Source organism: Quercus lobata, chromosome 7 (genome assembly GCF_001633185.2).
Source record: "Quercus lobata isolate SW786 chromosome 7, ValleyOak3.0 Primary Assembly, whole genome shotgun sequence".
In the NCBI taxonomy this organism is placed as follows: domain Eukaryota; kingdom Viridiplantae; phylum Streptophyta; class Magnoliopsida; order Fagales; family Fagaceae; genus Quercus; species Quercus lobata.
The window spans coordinates 14,760,770-14,775,954 of NC_044910.1; the positions used below are offsets into that span (position 1 = coordinate 14,760,770).

Below are 15,185 nucleotides of genomic sequence, written 5' to 3' on the forward strand. Positions count from 1 at the left end.
TAGAAATTCACTGTGAAATGATTAGGGACTTTTAATTTTCAATTAAGAATTTATCAAAATAATCATTTCAAATATTTCAATTACTCAATTATATATTTAAAATTCAAATTTATGTTGAATGAAAATGACATATACTTATATGGAATAAACATGTTGTGACAATTTAAAATAGGCCAACCTATCTTGATGACATGAATAATGAATTCGGTAATTTTGGGTTGATTGCCGGTTGGGTAATCATAATCACAATTACTTTGGTGTTTTACTTTAGGTTTTTCCTTTAAGTTAAACCATGTAGTTATCTTAAGCAATGCAATGTACATCTAAATTGCGTAAAGACAATTAAATTCAACCATGTATTTTTATGTGAGTCAACACAATCATATTGTTAAAATTTCTCCCTAGGCTCATAGATAAGTCAACAACTTATAAATAATATTTCTTTGTTGCCTTTGCTCGAGTTAGGAAAAAAGTATCTCCTATGTCCACTTCATAAGATAATTTTTGCTAGCTAGGTGGCTTTGCACGTGCAAAATTGAGTGTGTAAGAATTCTCTTGGTTCCCTCCAAATTCATGATTCCCTAAATATAAACCCCAATTTCAAATATATAAACTTGGAAAGGAAATTTGAAATAACCCAAATTCTTTCTTATTTCTTAAACAACCTTCGAAATTGAAACAAATTATTATCAAGTGCATGACAACAGAAAAGAAAAATATACAAATATACATGAATACAACAATATTATAATGTACTACTAACAGTGTACTTATTATAATTGATAATTAATACTAAAACATTCTTTGAAAATATAACTAAGTTTTTTAAACCTTATGTTTAAACATTATTTACAAACTTAGAAAGAACCTTATTCATAACGGGGCGCACTTTAAAGTTGGCCTCCAATGCTATGGCTTTGGGCATAGTTGTCCCGTTACTTTCGGCCATGTCAATCGCTTTCTCACCTTGCCTCTTCCACTCAAAGCATTGAATCAATGACCCCAAAGTTAAACTCATAGTTCGTTGTGCAAGGCCTGCCCCAGGACAAGATCTCCTCCCTAATCCAAACGGCATTAACTTGTATGCGTTAGCCTTATTAGTTTCAAACCTTTTAGGCTTAAAACTAGTTGCATCATCCCACACATTGGAGTCTCTATGAATGGCCCATGCATTAATCAATAAGATTGTGTTACGCGGTACATCATATCCTTGGATGGTACAATCATCTGAAGACAAGTGAGGTAGGAGCAATGGGGCTGTTGGATACAATCGAAGGGTCTCTAAGATAACACTTTGAAGATAGGATAATTTAGAGATGTTCGATTCATTGATCAATTTGTCTTCTCCAATTTGGTTGTCTAATTCAATTGTAACCTTCTTCAATACATCTGGATGGTTGAGAAGATTGGACATTGCCCATTCTAATGTCGCTGATGATGTGTCAGTCCCTGCAAGTATCAAAACCTATCCAATATACATTAAAAAATAGATTTATTTCTGGTACTATTAAAAATGGGCGATCCCTATATATTCCAAACTTGCTAAACTATCTCAAGTAACTCTCCCCATCTTTTCATCAATAGGGATCACCCATATTTTGATTTCCTTATATTACTACTAAGCTAGATTTATTTGTTTATTTATTTTTATATTTACTGATAATATTTAGCTAACTTAACATTTTTATTACATTTAAGATCATTTTATAAATATATTTCCTTTTAACAGTCCAACATGCCATCGAGAATAGATGGTCTTATAGAAGTCATATAAAATTTCTACATTAACCTAATATGTATTCTACGTTCACACAATATTTCTAATATGTTTCTTCTTTTCATCCACCTGTCTCTTCTCCTGTCATTCACATTTTATTTAACCTCTCCATATTTATGAATTATAATTTCACTAAAAAATATTTTGAGAAAAAAAAGTAGAGAAAATATTATAAATTAAGGACCGTTGATAACATAAAAATATAAATTTGAGAAAATGCAAAGACCAATCAATTTGACATGAAAATATTTTTGTCGATTCGACTCAATTAAAACAAGTTTGCTTCTTATATTATACTCATCAAACCTACAAAAACAAATAGATAGTTTTTAAAAAATAATTTGCTTCCCTTTCTCTTACTGATATCAAAACCCAAATATATAGACATAATTAGCATACACTTTCTTTATTTTTAATTTTTTTTCTCATATCAGATATTAATTAATAAAAAAAGTAAAGAAAAGGAAATGAGGGGAGATTTTAAAAAAAATATATATATATATATATATATATCAAATTTTAAGCATTTTGTTAAGAAAGAATAATCATTAATAATATTGATCCAATATATTTTTTTTCCTTTATCCTTAATTAATTTCGGAGAGTGAGAGTAAACAAAAGAGGATAGCATGGAGGACCTCATCAAGATACCGTTGGTCCATGTACGACTTGACCTCAACATGGTAGCAGCACTTGAATTCAGGTATGTAATTAACCAAAATGTCTTCTCTCTCTCTCTCTCTCCTTTTTAAGGGAGCTATAGGTGTGGGATTATTTTTAAGTTTTGGAGTCTTTTTGAGCAAGCTTAATTTTGAATGAGAACTAAGTGCAATTCTTGGATTTCTAAAGTTCAAATTTTAACTAAATATATACAATATAAAAATAAAATTTAACCATATATACTACAAGAAAAGCTCGAGAGCTAGGAGGGCCATGACCGTAGGTCTAAAAGAAGTTCGGTCTCTGGGGAGGTTCAGTTTTTCATGAGTCCAACCAAATTGTGATTTTTTTTTTTTTTTTTTTGGTTTTTTAGGGACCAAATTGTGAAGGCTATATGAAAAAAAGTGGCATAATTTATTTATTTATTAAAAATAAAAATGAATAAAATTCCATACAGCGGAAATTTTGTCAAATTATACTAATTTTGTTTTGAAGAAAGTATTTTAAATTAGTCATTTTAAGAGCACTTTTTTTTTTTTTTTACTGAATTATTTCAAGATTACTTAGAAAATTATAATGGTTCTAAAACTGTGAAACATGACTTACTAAAATTGTTTTGAACTTTAACGTTTTAGTTGAAGTTTGAACTCAAAAGATGTGTTTTGAAGTACAATGTTGTATGCAACGTAAAATTATGCCTTCAAAAAAAGCTCCATAAAGCTAAGAGTTTTCTAACTTAATTGGTAAATCTCGATCAATGGCGAAGGGGCCCATGCCCCCATATTTTTTTTTGAATTCAGAGAACCATAATTTACAAGCTTGACTATTTCCTGTCGTTAAGTTCTGGTGTATGAGAAAATTAGATTAGGATTTTTACTTCTTTCTTTGAGTTGGATCTATTTTGGGATTGTTATTTTGTGAAATTGAAAATCTTTTTTTGAATAGTTACTGTGCATAATATCAAAGTTAACTATAGTATAATGAACTATGTATAGTACAAAAAGTGCAGTGGACGAATAAATAATAGTAAATAAACTAAGATGGATAAAATAGTTAATAATGCTTCCATACAAATACACTTATTTTTAAGCTTTAGGATCTCACATGTTACTAAGGCTAGAAATATTACTTTATTGTTTGCTTATTCATGAGGTCACATGTGTTATGGGTACTCACTTAAGTTAAAAGGCAAGGTGTCTCATTAATCTTGGTCGTGGGCCTTTTTTTTTTTTTTTTTTTAGTTTTAGGATTTGTTTAGATACTACTTATTTTGCTAAAACTAAAAATTTATTACTAAAAATACTGTAGATAAAGATAAAATTTAGTTGAAATAGTATAGTAAGACCCATGAATAATACTAAAAAGTGTAGTGGGGCTTATAAATAGTACCAAAAAGTGCAATGAGACCCATGAATAGTAGTAAAAATAAGTTAAATAGTAAAATAATTTATAATTTTCATCCAAATCCAAACGCACAGTTAGTATGTGTTTGGATTGCAGTTGGCGGTTATGCATTTGCATTTTCCTCTTTTTATTTTTTATTTTTTATTGAGAAGCTTTCCACCACGTGGGATGTTGTTTATCAATGGGTCTCGTGCACTGTGCACGGGACCCGGTACCTCTTTGACAGCAAAATTTTCACTGAGATTGCACTATTCAGTGGGTCCTGTGCACTATTCACAGGACCCACAATTCTCTTTTTTTAACAAAACTTTCATTAAAAATGGGTCTCATAGCACTATTCACACATTTAAAAATTATTTTGCTACAGTGTTTTCAGTTTTCAACAAAATAAGCGGTATCCAAACGGATGCTTAATATTATTCTTATGTTTTTTAGAAGTGTTGTATCTATAACATTTTCACAACACTTTCACAGTAAATCATAGTTGTTAAGTTGTTAAGTTGTTACTAGCTCCAATTTAAACCCAAAATTGAAATTACTTTTTTTCCCTGCCAATAACAATCAATAATAACCTGTTACTTAATATTTGTTATAAAAATATTGTAAAAATATTATGGATATAACATTTCTCCAATTTTTTTATTTATTAAAATGGTAACAATAATATTTTGTTGAATGATAAATATACTACATCATATAGTGTATAAATATAATATATTATTAATTTGACGAAAATATATGATTGATTATATTTTTTTTAATGAATTCAATGATCATACTCCTATTTTATATATAATTCTATTTTAGACTATTATACATAGAAAAATGCTATGTTAATAACATTTTAACAATATTTTCATAATAAATTCTAAATGATAGGTTGTTATTTGTTATTCTTGTGGGCAAAAAGCAATTTTAGTACTAGTTTCAGATTAAAACCAGTAACAACCTGTCACCTAAAATTTATTGTGAAAATATTGTGGATATAACACTTTTCATTGTACATAATATAGATATAATACAAAGGAAAAATTTATGGCCTCATTTTAAACTTGGTCCCCTTAAAAACAAATTCCTAACTCCACCATTTATCTTAATATTTCTAATAGAAACATTTAAAATTCGAATCTATTCCATTAATCATCACATTGAATAGTTCTACTTAATTATCAAATAAACTATCATACTATTAACACATTCCATAGAGAAAATCGTATAGACACTAATGTGCACTACACCCTCAAGGCCTCAACACTAAACATGTGTACTCCAACGCAAAGCATATTAATTTAAGTAATTTCACTATTTTATTGTATTTTGGAGGAAACCTATTAAAATTACGGTTAAATGATTAAATTAGTAATTTTTTAAAAGGTTAAATAATGTAATATTTTATTAACTACTTAACACCGTATCCTTTTTGTTGTTTATTCATTTTTCATGATAATTTACGTATAGTTTTCTCCTTATGTATATCAATTGCACCAGAGTTATTTTAGATTAAAAAAGAAAAAAAAGATCTAAAGAGAGATGGAGTGCAGTTACCATTATCAGCCCTTTGATAATTTGGTCCGTGTAATATTCTGGCTGTGATTTTTGCAAAGAAAGCAGATGATCAATCATAGTGTTTCCCTTCTGCTCCTCCTTGCTCCTCTTCTCATCAATAAGAGCTTGCCAGAATGAGTCTGTCCTCTTGGCAAGTCTCGTCAAACTCTTCTCCAAACCCCCATGATCAATCCAACGCAACAATGGCACAAACTCTCCTGGATTCGACGCTCCTCCATACTTGAAAACCTCCCGCATTATCTCCCTAAACTGCCTCGCTTCTTCGTCGTCCACCTTCACGTCCTCACCGTACCCATAGTACCTCTTCCCTGCCACCATTCTCATTATTATGTTAAATGTCAGCTCTGAGAACATCGATTTCAACTCTACCTTAGCAAAACCCTGGCACGAGTTGCGTGATAGTTCTCGTATCAAGTGCTTGACCTCATCCTCTCGAATGCCTAAGAACATATTGAGGCGGTTAGCTGAGAATATTTCTAAGGCACTGATGCGGCGAAGGTTGCGCCAATGGTCTCCATAAGAGGCTGATGCCATGGTTGTGTAGTTGTAGCTTAGAAGCTTTCCCGCTAGAAACCGAGGACGGTTGGCTAAAACAATGTCGTTCTTGGTAAAGCATTCTTCAACAGCGGATGGGGATGATACAATGACTACGAGTTGGGACCCGAATCGAAGGGAGAAGATGTTGCCATATTTTTGTGAAAGGTGTTGAAAAGTACGATGGAGAGGTTTCTTAATGAGATGAAGATGACCTAGAATTAGCAAAGAAGGTGGGCTTGGTGGGAGCTGTTTGTGTTTTGTTCTTGTTTGGAGCAAGAACTTGAAAGCCACTGCAAGGAGGAAAAGTAAAGAGAAGAATGAGAAGATTACAATGTGTTCCATGTTTATTTGTTTTTGAAATGGTTTAATGCTTTATGATAACGTCTTGGAAAAACGTTGTATATATAGGGGGACTGAATGTCTGCATGTGTTAAATGTGGTGCAAAGAAATGTACGGCGCAAAATCCTCATTTCAATTTGCATTTTTGGTCACCCAAGTTATCAGGCGGGATTGACTTTTCTGAATCAATTTACTAAAATAGTGATTAGTACATAATAAAAATAATTTTAATTTAATTATTTTGTAATTTAATTAATATTTTTTTTTTATGTTTTCAATAAATATGTTTATATAGTCTAAATTTTACAATCTAACCTTTCAATTATTAGAATAAATAAATAAATGGTATTAGTGATGTCAGTGTTTAGGGGTGGCGCCAAGAGTTAATCCATGTGACCACCCTTTTTTTTTCAATATACCTTAACAAATTTTGAGTTTTAAATTAATATGGACATTTTGACCACCCTATAACAATTAAAGTCCATTATAAATAAAATTCAACCTCTCCAAAATTTTGGTCCGTTGAATGTTGAACAAAAAATTACGTAAAATACTATGTTCACAACATTTTCGCAATATTTTCGTAACAAATCCTAAGTAGTAGATTATTATTACTGCTTAATAGAAAATTAATTTCAATGATAAGTTCAAATTAAAACCAGTAAGAACTTATCATGTAGGCTTTGTTGTGTAAGTATTGCAAAAATGTTACAGATGTAGCACTTCACAAAACTTGCCCATACAAACAAATTAGCCTAAAAACCTAAATCAATCTTTAATTGTGATTTTTTAAATTGTATTTTCAAATTGCTATTTTTTATATAAAAAAATACACAATTTTCAAATAACTAATCTGTTAGTGTTTGCTTTAGTCTTTAACCGAATTTGTTAGATTTATGTGATATAGTTTTTCAAAAAGATAATCAATTTTGTTTATATTATTGCTTATTTAGGCAATATGTTGGTAACTGAATGGGAGATCAGTAGCTTAATAATTGCTTACTAGTGTATATTGAAAAAGACGTAGCAAATAACATTGATAGTGAAACTATCACATCACACAATGATTTCAAAATATAAAAACTTGTGAAATGAAATTTTAAAAGTTTATATATTTGTGTATGTTTTTATTTTGTGATGTTAATATATTCAAGTTTTATTTTTATTAAATTTTTCTAATGACCACCCTGAAAAGAATTCTTAGAGTTGCCACTATTAGTGTTGAAACTAATTGAAAGTGAATTGTATCATTTTATTCTTAGAAAATTAAAGGAAGTTAAAATAATTTATTTCAATCAAAACAAAATTATTTTGAAAAAAAAAAATAGTATTTCTATGTTAGTTTTTCTCTTAGGCCTAATGGATATTGTCTTTGCATTCCTAGTACATGAGACAAGAGCAAGGTTATCGATTTTGTACCGTACCGGCCGGTACAGTCGGAATATACCGTATCGGCCAGCAATCCGGTATGCTCGACCCCCCTGTTTCGTACCGGAAACCATACCGGCCGTATCGGCCAATTTCGAGCAATACTGGTGGGTACCAGGCGTACCGGCCGGTACAGAAAAAAGTTTTTTTTTTTTTTTTTTAAGTTTTGTAATTTTTGAATTTTTGTTAGGACAAAATGGTAACTTATTTGTATTAACTTATTAGTATTATTTGTTTTCTTAGTATGCAATGGTAACTTTTAAGCTTTCTATTTTATTTTTTTATTTTTTTTCCCTTTTAATTGATACTAAAGTCTAAAACCATGAATAATTAGTTCTGAATTGAGGAAATGTTTTATGGTAAACTTTTATATTTATTATAATATATATATACACAGACACATACATACATATATATATATATATATATATATATTTATAAATATAAAAAATAGCGGTAAACCCGAAACGGTACACCGGTATTGACCGCTATCCGAAATATATTGTACTGGTGGCCAAACCGGTACGGTATTGACATCCTTGGACAAGAGTCGGAGGGAAAATATCTGTCCATAACGTTCCAAACTAAATATTCTTTATTTTGGGCACTTGAATGTTGAGTTTTATAAGTTCTATTACACATTTTATGAATGCATCTTAGCTTTATGTTTTTGACAAGGCATCTTAGCTTTAAATTTTTCATTTTTTATTTTATTTTATAGATTTAAAAATAAATAAATTATAGGGGTAGTTAACAATTAATATGTTTTAAGAATAGAAAAACAAATCATGTGAACTTATCAATTATGTTTGCAAAATTTATTTGCATGGATTTACTAAGTGCCGGCTCATAAACTTGCATATCTTAAAGAGAAATATTATGTTCACAACATTTTCATAACAAATCTTAAGTGGCAAGTTTATTGGTGAACAAAAACATAATTTTAGTGGTGAATTCAAATTAGAACCATTAACAACTTATCACCTAATACTTCTCCAATCTGAAATGGTGGCTTAGCTTGCCCTTATAATTAAATCAATAAAAGTGTCCTTCTAAGCAAAGAGACACATGAAGTCAGAAATGAAACCCTGAAGTCTGAAGATAATGTATCATTGCCTAATGGCAGCTCCAGTAATTATTTTTAGGGTGGTCACTAAAAAACTTAAATTATACAAAATTTAATAAAAAGACAATTTGAATATATTAACGTCACAAAAAAAAAAAAAGGCAAATATATGAAATATTACAATTTTTTGTATTAACAAAGAGAATAAGAAAGAAAATAGACAAAAAAAAGTGCAAATTGAAAATGATGATATGAGAATAATAAAGTGACCATAACAATTTTATAACAAATCTTATGTAAAAAGTTATTAGCTTGTTATTGGTGGGTAAAATATGTCAATATTGAATCCAAATTAGAATTAGTAATAGCTTACCATATAAAATTTATTGTGAAAATATTGTGGATGTAACATTATTCTTATGAGTCTCAAGTAAAAGTGTTCAACATTTTTATTAGGGTGATCAAAATAGGTTAATTTAGTAAATAATATATATTTTTAAAGTATATATATACAATATTTTCAAGTCAAGGTAGTCCTAGAATATATTAATTTTAAAATAAACTTCTATATAAATTTTTTTTTAAACAAGTGAGGGTGGTCTAGGACTACCCTCACATACAAGTAAAGCCCCCAGTACCGCTGCCTCTGCAGCTGAGACAATTAATAAGCAAAATCACTTAATTATAATTAGTTTCATCACGTGCGATAACCAGTAGATTATAAAATTTCCGGTTCATCAAAAGTAGTTGATTACGTGCATGCGTTGAGTTAGTGAGTACGCACAATTGTTTTCTTTTCTTTTATCTCCTTCCAATTGCGTCATCGAGTACGTGATCCCATTAGGCTTTGCTTCAAACAATGGAACTTGGAAAAATAAAAACCTGTGGGCATGCAATACCTGGAAAAAAAAAAAAAAAGGGTATAAAGTAAATAATAAAAAATTCAAGGATCCAGATTCTACGTCTAATTATTTGCTTACGTATTGGCATACACAAACATAAAAACTCCCCTCTATTGACTTTCTCCTTGCATACGTATCTAATCTAATATTTGAATTAATTCATATTAGTCCATTAATTATCATAATTAAAAAGAATAAAATAATCTTTATAATTTTCAATATGAGATTAAACATTTTCACTAACTGCTCATCTTCTATATTAACTTCCACATTTTTACATTTATGTTGAATATAAATCCATTTAATTAAGTAATATAAAAAATTTAAAATGCTCCAATATATATATATCGTATTTTTTAAAAATAAATAAATAATAGTGCAATAGACTTTCAATATATATATATAAGGTCTACTTTATCATTATTGTTCTTTAGCATTAGATCAAGACACTAATTAGATTTAGGTGTAAATGATATTTAAATTCTAAATCTTTTATTTAACAATAAGAAAACTAAACCCCGAATTAGAGACAACAATAAGATTTTTTATGAATATATATGTTTACTGTTTTCACTCTAGGGTTCTTGTAACTTTATTTTACCTTTAAAAAGAAAACTAGCATTAATCCAATGGAATTCTCTTAGAAGATACTGAAAATTCATAAGAGAGTAAATTTTTTAAGGAAGTCTTTTAGTAGTAAAACAGTAAGATTAAATTCTTACTATTATATATGATGATGTAAAAATCCTTAAGAAAATATACTAAAATTTTCTTTTCTTAATTTGAATTTATTACACAACAACCTAATATTGAATTCAAAAGGATTTAATTAATAAAATTTAAACACATCCTGATAAAAAAGTCCAATGAATTTCACAATCATGAAATCAGTGCTCCATCGTATTACAAAATTGTAGTTACTTCTTCTCTACAATAATCTCTTAAATATGTTATCTAGATAATCATAAAATATATTGGAGATCATGGCATAGGAGAAGAACACGTTATGTGCATAAATCTTTCATAGTTCTAAGAATGGCTTTGATTTTTACAAACAATAATTTTACCATATCAAATTATGCCTTTTCCCGCATTTTCCCATCAAACAAATTTAACGTTTATTAAACAAACTATATATATATATATATATATATATATATATGGACCAAATTAGAAAATGAAACATACCCCCCATTATCATCTCGTCCCCAAAATCAATTGGAACAGAGCCTATAAGGCCTAGCTAGTTTATTAGGAAAGTTTTATTAAAAAAAATAAATAAATAAAAAACACAAACCCAAAGCCTTTAAATTAATTAAGAAATTCTTAAGATATCGATATGCCTAACATAATCAATTAGAAGAGGGACCATCGTTTGCAACATAAACTACCATTTGCTCATCTTATTTACACGGATTTCTAATACAACACCACAAACAAATTACACATTTATGTAATTAACATATTTACACGTATTTCAAACACAACACCACACACAAATTACACGTTTATGTAATTAATATAGAAATGAGTCAGGAAACAAATCATATGTTGTAATATATGAAAAAAAGAAAAAGAAAAAAGAATTTGTTCAGTAAAATATTAAACCCTATTGCCCTAACAATTTAAGTCTAACAAAATAAAAAAGAGTGGTACTTGATATTAGATTTAAAACAAAGCAATCAAGTTCCAAAAGTCACGTACAAATATCCTAATCAAAACCACACCTAAATCATATCATATCGAAGAAATCTACTATAAAGAAGCAAAATAAAGGACACCCATTTAAGTTTTTGGTTTCTCTTAGGTAAGTTTTTTTAATTTATTTTTTGAATTCTCAACTATTGAACTATTTTGTGTGTTTTAGGTTTTTGGTTATTCTATGTATTTAGTTTGTAAGTGTTTTGATTTTTTCAATTGACTATCATTATGTAGAATTTGGTTCAAAACATGTCTTTCATGTTTTATAGTGCAATTTGATTCTAAGTTACTTTTATTTGTTGATTGTTAAGACTTAATCAATGTTTATCTATTTTTATATTTTAAAATTTTGTCTGTGTTTTGAGTCAATTTCTTAGTATGCGAAATTTCTACCATATTTCTTTGAAAGTTTAACTAAAATCAATTTAGAATTCCTCCCATATCTTTTTAGATCATAGATAATATTTAGCTAAATTAGATTCATCAGTCCAAATTTCCATGTAAGTCTATCTTTACTTTAACTTCTTTTTTTCATTTTTTTTTTTAAAAAGCTCAAAAATTTGGATTACGTTTCATGTGTAGTATTAATATATGTGTTCTTAAAGGCTAAAACACAATATAAAGAAAATTCATGATTATAGCCGTGCAATGCATAGGACTATCACTAGTACCTAAATAAAAACCAATCCAACCAAAAGTGAATCATATTTAATGTTTGAGTAATACTACAGTCACAAATTATTTTACAACATTTTTACAAACTAATGTTGTAGCCAATTTCTTTCTGGTTTTCATTTAAACTCACCTCTAATATCACTTTATCATTTACCAATAACCACTTACCACATTAGCAGTTTGTAAAATTTTTTGTAAAAAAAAAATTGTATTTCTAGCATTACTCTTTAATGCCCAATGGATTATTATTATTTTTAATTTTTAATTTTTTATTATAAGTAATGAGTAGGTTTTTTTTTTTTTTGGTTGAGAAACAAACACACACAAGGGAGAGGGAAAGGGATTTTAATATGTGTTTAGCGCATTCGTGCCTTATGGTGTTTGTCTTTCTATGTGCCTACTGTTTCAACAGTCTAATGGCAGTGGAACACTGAATTCTGGCTTGACTTATACAATCATGGCCTCAAAATTCTCTGTTTCTCTCCGTGCCATGCTGACTCTCACTCACTCTATGACCCTCTCGATCTTAGTCTTTTGTTTTTTAATAGATGGTGAAACAATGCATTTTAAGGAATTCAACAACTTTATCTTTTGAACTGCACATGTGACAACAGTTTAAACTCTCAATAGAGCGAGATGGAAAAATGTAAATCATTTTAAGAATTTTTAAGAATTACTCTCTCTTAGGTTTTGCTATCGTAAATTTAATTAATCAGATATTAAACGCATAACTTTTAAAAGCATTACTTTTTTTTTTTTAATGAGAATAAAACAAAAATTACATGAAAATAAATTCATTCAAATACACACTTAGTAATATTTAGTAATATTTACATGGAATGGAATGGAATAATCATAAGGGAATGGAAAGGAATGGAATGTATTTAAGTAAAGGAAAGGAATGGAAAAGAATGGAATAGAATGAAATTAAGTAATCTTGATTAGATATTTTCAAATAAAGGAATGGAAAAGAATGAAAATGAATAGAATGTAAGTAATCTTGTTTTGGAGCAACATGAAGGGAATGAAATGGAATCATTTTATGATAATATTACTATTAGACTCCTATTTTAAAATAAATGGTTGAATATATAGGGATATTTTGGGAGTTTTAGTAAAAAAATCATTAAATCTAATTTTATTCCCTCTCATTCCTCCCAATTTCGGAAGGAATGAAAATTTGAGATTTTAAGGGAATAGAAGGGAATGAGTGTTCCCTTCTACCCATTCCATTCACTTCTACTTAAACTCCAAAACAAGGTAACAAGCTTTCCATTCCCTCCATTAAAACTCCCAAACAAGGGAAGAGAAGAATATTCTAAAATTCTTTTTTTCACTCCTTTCCATTCCATTCCATTTCCTTCTCCCAAATGAGACCTGAATGACCAAATCAAAAGTATACTACTATGATGTTTGACAATATATATGATATAATTGGTCCAATCAATTTTTTTTTTTTAAATATTAATACAAATACCAACTTAATATTTAAGCCCCATTCTATTATAAAATTCAGCCATTAAAGTGTGCGTTTGGTGTGACTATGTCTATAATTTATAAATTAAGACAACCTACTTTTTAACCATGAATTTTTAAAAGGCATGGGCATGATGAGGTGGTCACCTATTGCATGTTAACGTGGTCATGATGGTTGACTACTAAATAAAATCATAATGATGATATATATGGCCCAATAAACTACTAAGAAAAGAACCTTCTTTTTATACCATGTGGTTAAAATGTTAAATCGTTTTATGGCATGTGGACAATTGTTGTAAAATTTAGTTAGACATGCATGTGAGTCATGTGACTAACTAGTTTGTTACAAGTTACAAACGCGCCAGGTTTTCTCTTTTAAACCAATGAGGTCTACCGATAGCCATTGGTGCTCTTTATATGCTAATGTCAAGTTCTTGACTTCACTCCCAAAACAAACCTATGTATGTTTCGCAAGGTAGCCAGTTGAACAACTAAAACATGGCCCTACACAAAAAAAGTCTCAAATATCACCAAGACATTTTTGTGATAGCTTTTGTCTACAACTTCACTAAATATATTTGTATTGGGTGTGATTTTTTGCAAATTCACCATTGAATCACATTTTTTTTTCTTATATTCGATCTATACTTAAAAAATTTTCTAAAAAATCAAAGATTAAGAGCTATGATATTAATAACTTTGTCCCTATTTTTTAGCATAGCTTCAAAAATATATAGAATTAAATTGAATTGAATATACTCAATTAGATGATTTGTTCAATTTTATTTTTTTAATTGTGTATTTTGAAATTATTATTATTATTATTATTATTATTATTAAGGACAAAGTTTAGCACTATACTAGTTAGGAGCTATCTCTTCCAACCCATTACATGGAGATTTAATAAGGACAAAGTTTAGCTACAAAATTGGTTATAGCTTAAGCTTACAATTTTACTCAATAAAATAAATATTATTACATATTTTGAAAATCTAACTGTTGAGTTGCATGTTCTTTATGCTCTCAATACACATGTCAAATTTTGTGTCAATCGGATATTATTTATTATATGATTTACAAGTTTATATTTTATGCATAATTTTGAACTACAAAAATTTGCAATTTAAATAATTTATTGATGACATAGTTATTAATTTTCAATTTTCTAGAAATTTTGCAAGTATGGAGGATATAAGAAGAAGATCTAATCTAATGGTGGATTTGTCAAAATTCATCTCCAATAAAAAGATATTGAGTAAGGTTGTAACCTAAGGCTACAACTAATTTTGTAACTAAACTTTGTTTATTTAATAATTCATGTATATTATTTAAATAAGTCAATGGCTCATTCAAGAAGTCATGTGACTAAAATTACACGTGAATGGTCTTTTCAACTATCACAAAATGGGTTGGAGGAAGATAGTATCAAACCAGTTTGAAGGTAAGCTTTTTCCTATTATTATTTGCTCATAATGAAAGGAAGGCATTAGGGTAGCCTGGTTTAAACATGTGACATAGGAATTGAAAATTTAAAGGGAGGTGTAGGAGGGTGCTGCTTAGGCTACAAGGGGACAAAGCTTGGCTGACAAACTAGGTTGTAGCTAATAGTTACAACCCCTACTAAAACATTAACATGACTACATATTTTTT

General features: G+C 28.8%; 1 protein-coding gene across 1 annotated transcript; it reads right to left on the reverse strand.

Moving 5' to 3' along the window:
• Window positions 1–838: 838 nt before the first annotated feature.
• Window positions 839–6,307, reverse strand: LOC115953902 (cytochrome P450 81Q32-like). Its single transcript, XM_031071726.1, has 2 exons — window positions 5,387–6,307; window positions 839–1,465 (listed from the first exon to the last, which is right to left on the reverse strand). Exons 1-2 carry the CDS (start codon window positions 6,284–6,286, stop codon window positions 839–841), a joined length of 1,527 nt encoding a protein of 508 aa, XP_030927586.1. The 5' UTR covers window positions 6,287–6,307.
• Between the last annotated feature and the right edge of the window lie 8,878 nt (window positions 6,308–15,185).

Excerpts from the sequence above, each read along its gene's own strand:
- LOC115953902 (XM_031071726.1), bottom strand. The coding sequence starts at position 6,286 with ATGGAACACATTGTAATCTTCTCATTCTTCTCTTTACTTTTCCTCCTT. Across the intron at positions 1,466-5,386 it reads TTATCAAAGGGCTGATAATG|GTTTTGATACTTGCAGGGAC; the intron begins GTAACTGCACTC and ends TATATTGGATAG.